General features: G+C 40.3%; 1 protein-coding gene across 1 annotated transcript in view; it reads right to left on the reverse strand.

Moving 5' to 3' along the window:
• Window positions 1-15,980, reverse strand: part of dph1 (diphthamide biosynthesis 1) — a 127,741-nt gene that overhangs the window by 28,091 nt on the left and 83,670 nt on the right. Inside the window, 3 exon segments of the mRNA XM_051666149.1 lie at window positions 1,789-1,857; window positions 8,843-8,964; window positions 11,106-11,260. Of these exon segments, the coding sequence (XP_051522109.1) occupies window positions 1,789-1,857; window positions 8,843-8,964; window positions 11,106-11,260 (346 nt within the window).

A 15,980-nucleotide genomic window follows, 5' to 3' on the forward strand; every position in this document is an offset into this window, starting at 1 on the left:
ATCTTGCCACTGTCGTCCTGGAATATGCTCATGCAGTTAGGGAAGGAAAAATCCATTGATGGGATAACCTGTTCATTCAGTACATTCAGGTAGTCAGCTGACTTCATTTCATTGGTGCATAATATTGCTGAGCCAAGACCTGACCAATTGAAGCAACTCAGATCATAACACTGCCTCCAGAGGCTTGTACAGTGGGCACTATGCATGACGGGTGCATCGCTTCATGTGCTTCCCTTCTTACTGACTTGCCCATTGCTTTGGAACAGGGTAAATCTGGACTCATCAGACCACATTACCTTTTTCCATTGCTCCACAGTCCAATCTTTATACTCCCTATCAAATTGAAGCTGTTTTTTCCAATTAGCCTCACTAACAAGTGGCTTTCTTGTGGCCACAAAGCCTTTTAGTCTCAATCCTGTAAGTTCTTTTCACATTGTGCATGTGGAAATGCTCTTACTTTCACTATTAAACACAGCCGTGAGTTCTCCTGTCGATTTTTTTACGATGTGACTTCAAGCGTTTTAGTGACCTCCGATGAAGATCATTCAAGATTTTTTTCCAACCACATTTCTTCCATGAAGCTGACAGTTCCCCACTATCCTTCCAGGTTTTAATAATGCGTTGGACAGTTCTTAACCGAATTCCAGTGATTTCAGCAATCTCCTTACAAGTTTTCTTTGCTTGATGCAGGCCAATAACTTGCCCCTTCTGAAACACAGTAACATCTTTTCCACGACCACGGGATACATCTTCCGACATGGTTGTTTAAGAAATGAGAAGCTACACACTGCATCAGTTAGGGTTAAAAAAAAATTTGTCAGCTGAAATATATTAATCACTGCAATAATGATCCAATCATAGGCTTTTAAGTATCTGCTTATATAAAGGGGTCATGAAATGCTCTTTTTTATAGTTTCATTATCTTCCCTAAGGTCCAATGATAATGTTAGTAAAGTTTTTTTTTCACCAAAACTGTCATAATTTTGTAATATATGATAATTTTCCACCCTGTCTCTGACCATCTTTCTGAAAAGCTTGATTTTTGCCTCAGCTCGTCCTTTAAACTTTAATGTAAATGCCCTCTGTTATGATTGGCTACCAGCGTGCAGCCCCTCAAATTCAGCCATTTTTGAAACTCAATTGGAAGAGAATAAATAAGCACTAAAACATTAGAAATGTACATTTCACGGTTTACATATAACGCACATCCACCAAATTGCATCTGAATATATTACACTATTCATCTCAAGAACAACTGATAACACTCACACCCCGTCTACACTGGACGCTACAATTAATGATGCTGTCTACCACTGAAGCATCCGTTGCGGTGTATCACTCCAACAGTAAACAAACAGGTGTCCCGTTCCATTTTGCGCTGGACCTACTACTGCCAACAACACAAAGAAACGTTTCAGAAAGTTTGTGTTGGCGTGGCCGGTGTAGACAGCCTCAAGACAGTGTGTCAGCATCATAAACAATCATGACATTTGAAATATTAATGAATGGAATTGTTTAATTAAGTTTTTGATCGGGCCTAATAGTGTTTTTAAACTGCCCCTTATCCTTCAGTGAAAAGTCCTTGGCAAAGACTTGTTTTATGACTGCTTTACAAGACACACACATCCAGTTTATCATCCTGCACTGAGGTGCACATTGCCAGAAACAAATCAAAATGGTCAAAGACGTCCATCTAATGCGTTTACATACACCAACACCAACTTTTTTGGTCAGGTAGTGTATATGGTTTCTAGGGTGTTCTGGGTGAAGAACGGCACACTGGTTTACCTGTATGCAAGTATCTCTGGGTTGGCAATCATGATGGATTGCAAGTGAAACCTTCCGTCCCCAAGATATCTACAGTATAGACACAAACACAACTTTTAAGGAGAGAGGGAGAGAGATGTGTCGGTGGTTGGTGGAATTCGTTTAACAAAATTTCAAGACTGAGTTCAGACATATAAGGCTTCGGATTAGAGGCCAGAACACAGGTCACAAAAAAGAGCAGCACCCTAACATTCAACAAGCAACCAGGTTAAGAAAATGAGTCATATCATTGGAGGCTGATTGACTGACTACATATATTTCACAAATAAACCTGTGTGATATGATTAAGTCATGACACAGGCAGAATTCAACACAAAATGGTTGGGAAAAAATAGATATTGCGAAGTATCACAATATTTGACCTCACATTACAGTTACAACAAAAATAAATATTTTTGGATAAAAAGCTGTGAGAAGATTTTTTTTTATGTTTTAAAAATGTGGACTTCTGCACAAGACACTAACAAAAACTGTGAGATGTGGCACAATGGTCAAAGCAGTCCATCTAGTGTGTTTACAAAAACAAACAAACTACAAAACACTGCAGATGTGCACAAAAAAGTGCCCGAACGCATTTTTTCTTAAAAAGCTAGACACAGCTAAAAAAAATGGAACAGAAGCAAGTGTTTTGATGTTTTTAAAAGTAAAAGTTTTTTGCAGAAAAAACTGCGAGGCACCGTGCAATGATCAGACGTCCGCCTAGTGCATGTTTACATTGAAAAACAACTGAAAGACACCACAAACAGATGTGAAAATGCATTGTGTAAACAGCACCAAAGATTATATAACTTGTTTCATTTGTAAAGATGTCCATACAGTTCCTCTATACAGCTAGATTGCAAAGGTTTTAGTCTAATGGTAAACACTCTGGAACAAAGATACGCTATTCCCTCATGTTGTTTTTTTAATTTTATTTTTTTAACTGACATTAACATGCCTATGCTCTATGTTACTTCTATGGCTCTATGATGAAGTAAAGCAGAAAGTACAGCACTTGTTGTGCAAAGCACCAAAGTCCACGAGAAATGAGAACAAGTGAGTCCTTTTTTACTATAAATCTCCATTTTCACATTCTAGAAGTGAAAGTGGAGATTTATAGTAAAAAAGGATTGAAATATTGACCTGTTTCTCACCCACACCTATCATATCGCTTCTAAAGATATGGATTTAACCACTGGAGACATGTGGATTACTTTGATGCTGCCTTTATACGCCTTTTGGAGCTTGAAAGGTCTGGTCACCATTCACTTGCATTGTATGGACCTACAGAGCTGAAATATTCTTCTAAAAACCTTAATTTGTGTTCAGGATGGCATGAGGGTGAGTAAATAATTAAATAATTTAAACTGTGGGGTGAACTGTCCCTTTAAATGACTACAAAGCGTATTTCTTTTTATAAACTACCTTTGCATTCCTGTGCCTCAACGGGTAGCACACGGCACTAGCAACGCCGAGGTCATGGGTTCGATTCCCAGGGAAAACAGAAACTATATAAAAATAGAACACCTAAATGCACTGCAAATGGCTTTGGCTAAAAACATCTGCTAAATGTCTAGTAGGTAGACATAATATACTTCTTTCAATTGCTCCATTAGATGGCAATTTTATTCTTTCAATCAACCACTGAACCACATGCACAGAATTTAGGGATATCATAGGTAGTGAAGGACACATTTATGCTGCCTTCAAAAAACGACCAGTTGAAGGCATTTTAGTAGACAGGATCTTATGCAAAAATTGGATTTAGATATTGATTCCTTTCTAACATCATATACAGCCTGAAAAGGCAGCATTTCTAAGGTCTCGGACACAGCAAAACTGAAAAAAAAACCCACTCCACACACTTCTCTCTTTACATTATACTATGTGAGCATAATAAAAACAAAACAATTTCCCTGGATTACTGCACTGTCTCTTCTAAGGATCTCGATTACAAATATACTGTAGCAGTTATGACAGAAGCATTAAACACGTGGCACTTCCCCAGCTCAGCTTTTAACGGTGTAACTTAAACGGTGACAAATTGATACTGTATTTCTTAGAGATGGCACTTCTGAGAATACAAGATTAGAAATGGCCCAATTTGCATTTCAAGAAACTGCTTTTCACAGCACTGACCCATTCACAGACAGTTTTGTTCATTATGCCTTCTTTAATGAGACAGACCCCTCTTGTTTCAGGAGAAATCACAAGTGAAAACAGAGGCCTGTAATGACGTATGGCATTTCTCAAATTCTATAAAATACAAAGGAGCAAATTCATTAAACAGTAGGACAATTTTTGTGTATGGTATTTCAGCGAGAAAAAAAAAAAAAAAAAACCTGCTTATTCACCCACAATCAAGTTTAACCATGTGCAATCAACGCTAAAATAGTTCTGCATTTAAATGTATTGTTATTGTCTTCTGCACAAACAAACCTCCTTTCTATGTAAATCAGGCTCTTTATAGATTTACACACAAAACTCTGTTCTATTTTCCAGTTAACTTCGTGATATTACCATCTACGAAAAGCAGGTGGTAAAATGATTTTTCTTTCTTAAAAAGTTTTATTGATCATGGTAGCAGTGATTTATTAAATGATGATCAAATGATGGAGAATAACATTATAACATGGCACACATCCAGATGTGCGGTTTGTTTGAACGTGCATTTTTTCGCTACTGTGGTGGCAGCAAACCTTAGTACTCAAGAGGGCGATAAAGTTACCATCAAAAGTCTGAGCCATTAAACCATAAGTGCTATTATTCAGGTAAATTTCTATAAATATATTGACTTTAACTTGAGTAATACTCTCTTCAAACTGTTACTCCGTTAGTAGAGAAAGAGAAAACTCGGACAGTTCACATTAATGTCCACTATAGCGCCCCTTGTGGCAACACTGAGAATGCAATGTGTACTTGTGTTTTGTTATGAATTTGTCTAAAACATTGTGAAAACCAAAAACACACAAAATCAAGCAGTGTTAATGTACTTAGTACGTTTCAGGCCATATTAAATTGTCCCCAGAGCGCTTTACGAGACGCCAAACTATGAATGTGGTGATCGTGCCAAAGACCAGTGTAATTTTTCAGCGGAAAGCTGTAATCTTCTTCTCCCTGGGTCTTTATTCAGACCCCCGGCCAATATAATACTTCTTATGAGAAAGTCAGGCTCTGTATAAGCTTTAATTAGCGGTTAATTATATGGTTGCGATTTGGCTTTGTAATATAACAGCACATTACTACGACCGTAGGTGTCATTGAAAGTTTTAATTTGGTCGCTTAGGGTGAGGGCACAACGAAAAATGAAACTAAATGATCTATGAAAAAGGGTATTTGCATAATGGCTGTGTCATTTTGGGGATCAGTGACATGGGCACTTGTATATGTCTAAAGTTGGCAGGCACACTGATGACGAGGTGACGGGTGAAAATGAAAGAACACAACGCAGACATCAATTCGTTTTCTTCCTCTGCCCTCACACACACACGCACACACACACACACACACACACGCACGCACACACACACACACAACAACATTCATCAAAGCCTCTCCATACTAGATTAAGAGGCAGAAAACACACACACATAACACACACTCGCTCTTGCTGAAGACTATGTGCATACAGTCGTACAGATATCTCACAAAGCTTGCCGTTCATTATTGCTGTGTGATGCAGAGAAAATAGAGATCACAGACACATATCTTCTTTGTAATGTCTTGTCTTTGTGTCAAAACACCTTCATACAAAGCATTTGTCACACTCTTCATTAAAGACAGCATGAAACAGCATACACAAACTCAAGCCATTTAAAGATATATTTCACCCAAAATAAAACTTTTCCGTGGAACAAAAGAGGAGATTTTCGGCAGAATGACAAGGACTCAAAGGCTCAGTCACCACAACCATTCATTGTATAGAAAAATTGTGGAATCTTTTGGAAAGAAAGTCATATTGGTTAGGAACATCATAAGGGAGAGTGATGACAGAAATGTCTTTTTTGGGTGAACTATTGCTTTGACTTCTGCAATATGACATATTTCCGAGTGAAACAGAATATTCAGTAGGAAATACACTACCAGTCAATACAAATACACTACCAGTTTGGCCACACCTACACTGTAAAAAAAAAAAAAATCCTAAAATTTCCGGTAAATTACCCGCTGTCAAACATTTACCGTAAAAAACATGGTGACCATGTTTCAGGCTTTACGGGATGTAATTTTGATGCCTGTACATTTTTTGGTCCATTACCATTTATATTATTAAATGATTCTGGAACTACAGTGATGTGAAAAAGTACTTGCCCCATTCCTGATATCTTCTATTTTTGTGTATTTTTCATACTAAATTGTTTTAGTCCTCAAACGAGATATTACATAAAACAATAACATTGCTTTATTTTACAACTCACATGTATATCTGTTCTCTGGGAGCCGAGCCATGTCTAGACATCATTGTTCATACTGGTCTCTTTATACCCAATAAAAAGACCAGTGTGAACAATGATGACCAGGAGTCAAAGTTGAAGTTTCAATCAATAGAGAAAGAGTTTACTGAAGACAAAGTTATCCATATTTCCAAAGGCAAAGACAGAAACAGAAAATGAGTTTAGGATCTAACCTCGAACTAACTTAGATTACAGAAACAACCATAATTATAGGCATATGCAAGTGAGTTGACGTCATCTTTACAGGATTACAGGATTCTGATAGGTTAACCGTACAGATATTTTCGGAAACTATACAAACATGGTAAACTGCTGATCTACGCAAAAAAAATTATTTAGAAACATAACATGGATTAGGTGGAACCAAGAAGTCTCAGTTGGTCCACAGATAAGGGTCAAAGGTAATCATACACCGATCAGCCACAACATTAAAACCACCTGTCTAATATCGCGTAGGTCCCCCTCATACTCCATGGTCCAGTTCTGACGTTCACGTGCCCATTGTAGGTGCTTTCGGCACAGGGATCAGCATGGGCACTCTGACTGGTCTGCGGCTACGCAGCCCCATACGCAGCAAGCTGCGATCCACTGTGTGTTCTGACACATTTCTATCATGGCCAGCATTAAGTTTTTCAGCAATTTGTGCTACAGTAGCTCTTCTGTGGGATCAGACAATGGGCAAGTATGTCATAGAATGTCAACGAAACCCAGGCTGATGTTTCTTCTCTTCTAGAAGAAACATTGAGATAACTCACAGCTTGCACATGTACACTTTTAGGGCCTGAGAATTTCTAGGAGAAAGGGTACAGAAGGTTTATTCTTTACCAAAAACATAATACAATAAAACTCTTGCTTAATTCTGATCAATGATCAATTGAATTAATTACAACTCACATGTATATCTGTTCTCTAGGAGCCAGACTAAATGAGTAAGCACTGTTTCCTGCATTCCTGATATAGTAACTCAGACCCTCAGTCACACCTCAGAGGACAAATACACAAATGACCTGTACCATTCATAAATTATAACATAACCTGAATAAATGCACATAATTAAAAACGCTTCGAATACTTTTTGATTATAACGATTGGTAGTGAATGTATATTCAACTCATCAAAAGGCAGAAGAGACAGGGGTGAACCCGCCCCTTCAAAATACTTTTTCACAGCACTGTATAAAAATCTGCTTTTCACTTTATAATGTAGTGTTAATCATTGTAGTAATTGCAGAAAGGTACATGATGACATAAATTGAATCAATATTGGCCCTTCCAGGAGCAATGACCAATAAACATGTAGAGACAGTGTGCACAGTGTCACTCATACAGACACAAAACACCATCAGGGTAACACATGTGAAATTAAAATAATGCAATAAACATTAACTAAATAAAATATTACACAGAACACCCCAAAGTGCATAACTGATATAAAAACTAAAAAGAAACAGAACTATTCCCATAAAATGTAATGAAATGTGATGGGTCACGCAGGGAATTCTGGAAACGCCAGATTATTGTTTTTACCATAATTTTAACAATAATTTACCGTAAAAAGCACATGTACTCTCTTGCTAAACATAATATACATTTTTACCATTAATTATAAGGTAATAATTGTATTGTCTTGTTAAATTTATTATCATTTTTTACTGTATATTTTAAGGTAACTACCCGTTAACTAAATAATGGTTTTTTTTTACTGTAGCGTTTTTACAGTCTTTTACCATTAAAATTACGGACATTTTTTACAGTGTACTCATTATTAATTATTACTATTTTCCACTATTAGATTTAGATCAATAGTAATGCCATCAAAACTATGACATAACACAAACTGAAGTATGGGAATAATGTAGTGAGCACAAAATGTTAAGCAACTAACAAAATCGTATATATTAGCTTCTTCAAAGTAGCTATACTTTGCCTAGGTTACAGTTCTGCACACTATGGGGATTCTCTCAACAAACTTCATGTGCCACCTGGAATGCTTTCTAAACAAAATTAAAGTATATTCCATATATGATGAGAACTTATTTGCTGGTTTTTCTTCACTCTTCGATCCAGCTCATCCATTCAAAAATATGTTTTTGTAAATTAAATTTTAGTTTGGTAAAGAAATTCATACATACGCACAATTTATACTATTTATCTACAAAACAAATTTCAAGCATATAAGCACAAACCATAGGGTATACTGTATATATACATTTTGTAATGACGTAAACATAAATGTAGTCAAACGTGTCCAGACTTTTACCTGGTAGCAAAATTTTGATGGAGACTTGATGTTATCCACCTGGATTTTATTGGATCATGAAAAGTAGCCTATAATATAATTGGTTAGTATTATTTTTCCAGCCCATGCAGCCAGTATGAAATTAGTAGAAAAGTAGTTTCAGAGAAGATGAAATATTGTGTAAACAAAAACATTTTTATCTTTAAAACAATGTTCAGTTAATCGTGCACAATAAGACCAGGGTTCAGTTTTGATTTTATGTTGTTTTTAAGAGCTGATTCGTAACCTCTGTTCACTCACATACATTAAAAACACTCTAGATGGCCTGAAATTATTTTTCTTACATGATGGCCTTGACTTGTTTCTCTAGACGCAGTGAGGTACACCCGAGGATCTCCCCAGGAGAGAGCGGCCGACACTGAGGCACCAACACCTCATAATCTGGCCTCAACTCTGCGCTGGCTGCCTGGAGGGAGAGGAAAAGAGAAAGCTAAGAGATGATCAGACAGAAGAGAGAAAGGTACAACCAAAGGAACAGTCATCCAGCACATCTCCCAACACCTACAGTCTTTCCTCTCACACAAAGAGGAAGAGAGCAAATCGCTGCCAAATAATTAAGGTAAGAAAGCCGCAGTAATGCAACGGGGTGGGACATTACAATTAAGCTTCTCTTTTTGAGAAGTGGAGGGATTAAAAGACACACATTCACACCCACCCAGAACACCCAGCAAAGGCCCACATATATGACACACACCCAGGCCGTGCTACCCACAGAAATAACAAAGGAAGCTAATTTTATAGAGAAGAAGAGATAGAAAAAGAAGGGAAGGATATGTCATACTTATGTAAGGTGGAGTACTGAGTGAGACTTCTGATTCTTCAGAGATAATTTCTCCTGCTTTTGCAGTTCAAAATAACATTAACTGCACTGCATACCCACATTCACACACTATTACGGAAGCAAACACACACACAGACGGCTTTAGATGCTGTTTGAGACCTTGAAGCAGGAAGGTAAATTATATAAACTCAGCAAAAAAAGAAACGTCCTCTCACTTTCAACTGCTTTTATTTTCAGCAAACTTAACATATGTAAATATTTGTATGAACATAAAAAGATTCAACAATTAAGACATAAACTGAACAAGTTTCACAGTCATATGACTAACAGAAATGGAATAATGTGTCCCCGAACAAAGAGGGGGTCAAAATCAAAAGTAACAGTCAGTATCTGTTGTGGCCACCAGCTGCATTAAGTACTGCAGTGCATCTCCTCCTCATGGACTGCACCAGATTTGCCAGTTCTTGCTGTGAGATGTTACCCCACTCTTCCACCAAGGGACTTGCAAGTTCCCAGACATTTCTGGGGGTAATGACCCTAGCCCTCACCCTCCGATCCAACAGGTGCCAGACGTGCTCAATGGGATTGAGATCCGGGCTCTTCGCTGGCCATGGCAGAACACTGACATTCCTGTCTTGCAGGAAATCATGCACAGAACGAGCAGTACGGCTGGTGGCATTGTCATGCTGGAGGGTCATGTCAGGATAAGCCTGCAGGAAGGGTACCACATGAGGGAGGAGGATGTCTTCCCTGTAACGCATAGCGCTGAGATTGCCTGCAATGACAACAAGCTCAGTCCGATGATGCTGTGACACACCGCCCCAGACCATGACGGACCCTCCACCTCCAAATTGATCCCGCTCCAGAGTACAGGCTTCGGTGTAACACTCATTCCTTCGATGATAAACCGTCTGTCCGACCATCACACCTGGTGAGACAAAACTGCGACTCGTCAGTGAAGAGCACTTTTTGCCAGTCCTGTCTGGTCCAGCGAAGGTGGGTTTGTGCCCATAGGCGACATTGTTGCCGGTGATGTCTAGTAAGGACCTGCCTTACAACAGGCCCACAAGCCTCAGTCCAGCCTCTCTCAGCCTATTGCGGACAGTCTGAGCACTAATGGAGGGATTGTGTGTTCCTGGTGTAATTCAGGCAGTTGTTGTTGCCATCCTGTACCTGTCCCGCAGGTGTGATATTCTGATGTACCGATCCTGTGCAGGTGTTGTTACATGTGGTCTGCCACTGCGAGGACGATCAGCTGTCCTTCCTGTCTCTCTGTAGCGCTGTCTTAGGTGTCTCACAGTACGGACATTGCAATTTATTGCCCTGGCCACATCTGCAGTCCTCATGCCTCCATGCAGCATGCCAAATGCACGTTCATGCAGATGAGCAGGGACCCTGGGCATATTTCTTTAGGTGTTTTTCAGAGTCAGTAGAAAGGTCTCTTTAGTGTCCTAAGTTTTTATAACTGTGACCTTAATTGCCTACCGTCTGTAAGCTGTTAGTGTCTTAACGACCATTCCACAGGTGCATGTTCATTAATTGTTTATGGTTCATTGAACAAGCATGGAAAACTTTATTTACAATAAAGATCTGTAAACTTATTTGGATTTTTACAAAATTATCTTTAAAATACAGTGTCCTGAAAAAGGGACGTTTCTTTTTTTGCTGAGTTTATATAGAAAGAGAGATGCCATCAATGAAGCATAGAACATCTTTAACTGCAGGGAATAGTTATGTTTAAGTAAGCAACAGGGGTGTAAGTTCACCTGCAAAGCGGCCACAAACTGGATTGTGCTGACGAGGGCGAACGAGTGGCCGGGGGGAATGTTGAACTTGAGCGTGTCCAGGAAGTGGGCAGTGTCAATCTGGATGTCCACAAACACATACAGCATCTTGATGCCCTCCGTGGAGTCTATGTGGACTAAAGACACAAAACAAAACTAACACACTTTATAAAACATACTTTACTCAATGTAGTTTCATACCCACTAACTGGAAAGGTTGCAATCATGAAAGCGCAATGGATGTCAAGGTTTTCACTGAAAAATTATTTACATTTTGGTTTGTTTCTCACAAAAATTATTGTTTATCATTGGAAGGGACATTAGGAGCATTTGGGAAATCTGTTATTTTGCCTTTAAAGCTGAAGTGTTTAATTTCTGCGTCACTAGCATCACCAAACGGAACTGCAAAAATAAACATGGTTTTAAAACAGCTTTCCCGAACACTCCCTTCATCTGAATCATCAAAAATTACATCAGTTTTATAGGGATAGTTCACCCAAAAATGAAAATTCTCTCATCATTTACTCACTCTCATGCCATCCCAGATGTGTGACTTTCTTTCTTTGGCAGAACACAAATGATGATTCTGAAGAATATTTCAGCTCTGTTGTCCATATAATAAAAGTGAATGGTGACCAGACATTTCAAGCTCCAAAAATCACAATGTCAGCATAAAAGTAAACCACAGGACTCCAGTGGTTAAATATATTTCTTCAGAAGCAATATAATAGGTGTGGGTGGGAAAAAGATCAATATTGAACTCCTTTTTTACTATAAATCTCCACTTTCAATTTCACATTCTGAAAGTAAAAGTGGAGATTTATTATGAAAAAGGATTGAAATATAAATCTGTTTCTCACCCAAAGTGATTGCATCACTTCAGAAGACGTATAATAAACCACTCAAGTCATATGGATTAATTTTTGCTGCCTTTATGTGATTTTTGGAGCTTCAAAGGTCTGGTCACCATTCACTTGCATTGAAAGGACCTACAGAGTGGAGATATTCTTCTAAAAATATCTGTTTTTGTTCAGCAGAAGAAAGCAAGTCATTCACATCTGGGATGGCATGAAAGTGAGAAATTGATGAGAGAATTTTAATTTTTAGGTAAACTAACCCTTTAAGCTATTTATTTTTAATAGAAACTGCAAAAACATAAGGGAAATGTAACCAATGTCATTCAAAGTCTGAACACTTTGCATTAGTCAGCCCATATCAGACCTGAGGATGACAATAACTGATGAAAAAAGATTGTATGATTATTATTAATGCAACTCATTTCACACCCCATTTAAAGCACAGCAGAGCTGAAAGACGGGGGCAGGGTTCACTCACCACCTATCTACATTATCATTTACTGCTGATGGTCAAAATTACTGCTCTTCTTGTTGCATTCTCTTTAAAGTCCCTGCTCTAATGGCCATTTCACTGCTATTAGGCAAATGCCACCGCTGGAGGAGCTTTTTAAACATGGAGCCCATATAAGTATGAAAGGACAGTAGAGAGGAGGGAAATTTACAGTGCACCCGGAAAGTATTCACAGCGATTCACTTTTTCCACATTTTGTTATGTTACAGCCTTAAATTAATTATTTTCCTCAAAATTCTACAAACAATACCCCATAATGAAAATGTGAAAGAAGTTTGTTTGAAATCTTTGCAAATTTATTAAAAAAAAAAAAAATAATAATAATAATAAAAAAAAATCACATGTACATAAGTATTCACAGCCTTTGCCATGACACTCAAAATTGAGCTCAGGTGCATCCTGTTTCCACTGATCATCCTTGAGATGTTTCTACAACTTGATTGGAGTCCACCTGTGGTAAATTCAGTTGAGTGGACATGATTTGGAAAGGCACACACCTGTCTATATAAGGTCCCACAGTTAACAGTGCATGTCAGAGCACAAACCAAGCCATGAAGTCCAAGGAATTGTCTGTAGGCCTCTGAGACAGGATTGTATCGAGGTACAGATCTGCGGAAGGGTACAGAAAAATTTCTGCATCATTGAAGGTCCCAATGAGTACAGTGGCCTCCATCATCCATAAATGGAAGAAGTTTGGAACCACCAGGACTCTTCCTAGAGCTGGCCGCCTTGCCAAACTGAGCGATCGGGGGAGCGATCAGGGGAGAAGGGCCCTTGAGTGACTCAAGATGGCGCCGAGTATGGCTGCTGCGTTGCAAGCTCCGACACAACATAGTAGTGTTTTGTTTGTTTTGTTCACAATTCTTATGTTTTTTGTCTTGGATGTTGTCTGCCTTATTGTCTACGACAGACAAACACTTTTGGACATTGGTTCAGCAATCTCACACCATAAACCGGACTTCACATTCCTCAATGCCGACCCGCTGTTTACAAACGCGCAAGCGGAGCCCTTTGTCTGGGCAGCACGGCCGCGGAAACGCAAAAGGAAAAGGGGAAACAGAGCCGGTGTTCTCATCAGAGTAAGACGCCGCGCAAATCGACCCCCGCTACCCAGTATTCTACTGGCAAATGTTCAGTCTCTGGATAACAAGCTCTGCGAGCTGAAAGCGCGGATCTCTTTCCAACGAGATACAAGTGACTGCTGTATTATCTGCCTTACGGAAACTTGGATGTCTGCGGAGATTCCAGACTCAGCCACTGAACCCGCGGGGTTCTCCGTGCACCTAGCGGACAGAGCGAAAGACCTCTCAGGTAAAAGCAGAGGAGGTGGTGTATGTTTTATGATCAACAAATCCTGGTGTGATCAGAGGAACGTACATTCTATCAAGTCTTTCTGCTCTCCTGATCTGGAATTTCTTATGCTTCTGTGTCGACCATTCTGGCTACCGAGGGAATTCACAGCGGTCATTATCACAGCTGTGTACATTCCCCCACAAGCCGACACAGACCGGGCACTCAAGGAACTGTATGGGAGGAGAAGTGAGCAGGAAACCGCGCACCCTGAGGCCGCGTTCATTGTGACCGGGGACTTTAATAAAGCCAGTTTAAAATCAGTCGCACCAAAATACCACCAGCACATTAGTTTCAACACACGAGGGGACCGGGTTTTGGACCATTGCTACTCTCCCTTCCGGGATGGCTACAAATCCCTCCCCCGCCCACCATTTGGCACATCGGACCACTCCTTCTGCCCGCTTACAGGCAGAAATTGAAACAGGAAGCACCCACCCTCAGAACGATCCAGTGCTGGTCGGACCAATCAGATTCTATGCTACAAGACTGTTTTGATCACACGGACTGGGAGATGTTCCGGTCCGCCTCTGATGACGACATCGAGCTTTACGCTGATAGCGTAATGTGTTTCATCAGAACGTGCGTAGAGGACGTGGTTCCGACCAGAACAATACGGATCTATCCGAATCAGAAACCTTGGATTAATAGCGATGTTCGCACAGCACTTAATGTGCGGACCTCCGCTTTTAATTCCGGGAACGCAGAGGAGCATAAACAAGCCAGTTATGCCCTCCGAAAAACTATCAGAACCGCAAAACGTCAGTACAGGAGCAAGATTGAAGGACAGTTTAACACCACCAACTCTAGAAGCATGTGGCAGGGAATTAACATCATCACGGACTTTAAAGGGAATAAAAACTCCGCCATGAACACCGCTGCCTCTCTCCCGGATGAGCTAAATATTTTTATGCTCGTTTCGAGGGAAATAACACTGCCCTCGCGGAGAGAGCTCTCGTGGCTGAAGCTACAGAGGTTAATTCACTCTCCGTCTCTGTAGCGGATGTAACCCGATCCTTCCGACGGGTGAATATCCGCAAAGCCGCGGGCCCAGACAGCATTCCGGGCTGCGTCATCAGAGCGTGCGTGAACCAGCTGGCTGGTGTTTTTATGGACATTTTCAACCTTTCCCTCTCTCTGTCTGTAGTCCCCATATGCTTTAAAACATCCACCATTGTGCCTGTTCCAAAACAATCAAAAATAACTTGCTTAAATGACTGGCATCCTGTTGCTCTGACCCCCATCATCAGCAATGCTTTGAGAGACTAATCAGAGATTACATCTGCTCTGTGCTGCCTCTCTCTCTTGACCCGCTGCAGTTTGCTAACTGCAACAACCGCTCCACTGATGATGCCATTGCATCTACAATACACACTGCTCTCTCCCACCTGGAAAAAAGGAACACTTATGTGAGAATGCTGTTTGTAGACTACAGCTCAGCATTCAACACCATAGTGCCCTCCAAGCTAGATGATAAATTCCGGGCTCTGGGCTTAAACAGCTCACTGTGCAGCTGGATCCTGGACTTCCTGTCAAGCAGACACCAGGTGGTTAGAATAGGCAGCAACATCTCCTCATCACTGACCCTCAACACTGGAGCCCCGCCCACAGGGCTGTGTTCTCAGCCCACTCTTGTATTCCCTGTACACACATGACTGTGTGGCAACACATAGATCCAAAGCCATCATTAAGTTTGCTGATGACACGATGGTGATAGGTCTGATCACTGACAATGATGAAACAGCCTACAGAGAGGAGGTGCACACTCTGACACACTGATGTCAGAAACACAACCTCTCCCTCAACGTCAGTAAGACAAGGAGCTTGTGGTGGACTTCAGAAGAAAAGACAGAGAACACAGTCCCATCACCATCAATGGAGCACCAGTGGAGAGAGTCAAGTTCCTGGGTGTCCACATCACTGAGGAACTCACATGGTCCATCCACACTGAAGTCGTTGTGAAGAAGGCTCATCAGCGCCTCTTCTTCCTGAGATGGCTGAGGAAGTTTGGAATGAACCGCCACATCCTCACACGGTTCTACACCTGCACTGTAGAGAGCATCCTGACTGGCTGCATCTCCACCTGGTACGGCAATAGCACCGCCCACAACCGCAAAGCACTGCAAAGGGTGGTGCGAA

This window comes from Myxocyprinus asiaticus, chromosome 31, assembly GCF_019703515.2.
Source record: "Myxocyprinus asiaticus isolate MX2 ecotype Aquarium Trade chromosome 31, UBuf_Myxa_2, whole genome shotgun sequence".
Taxonomy (NCBI): domain Eukaryota; kingdom Metazoa; phylum Chordata; class Actinopteri; order Cypriniformes; family Catostomidae; genus Myxocyprinus; species Myxocyprinus asiaticus.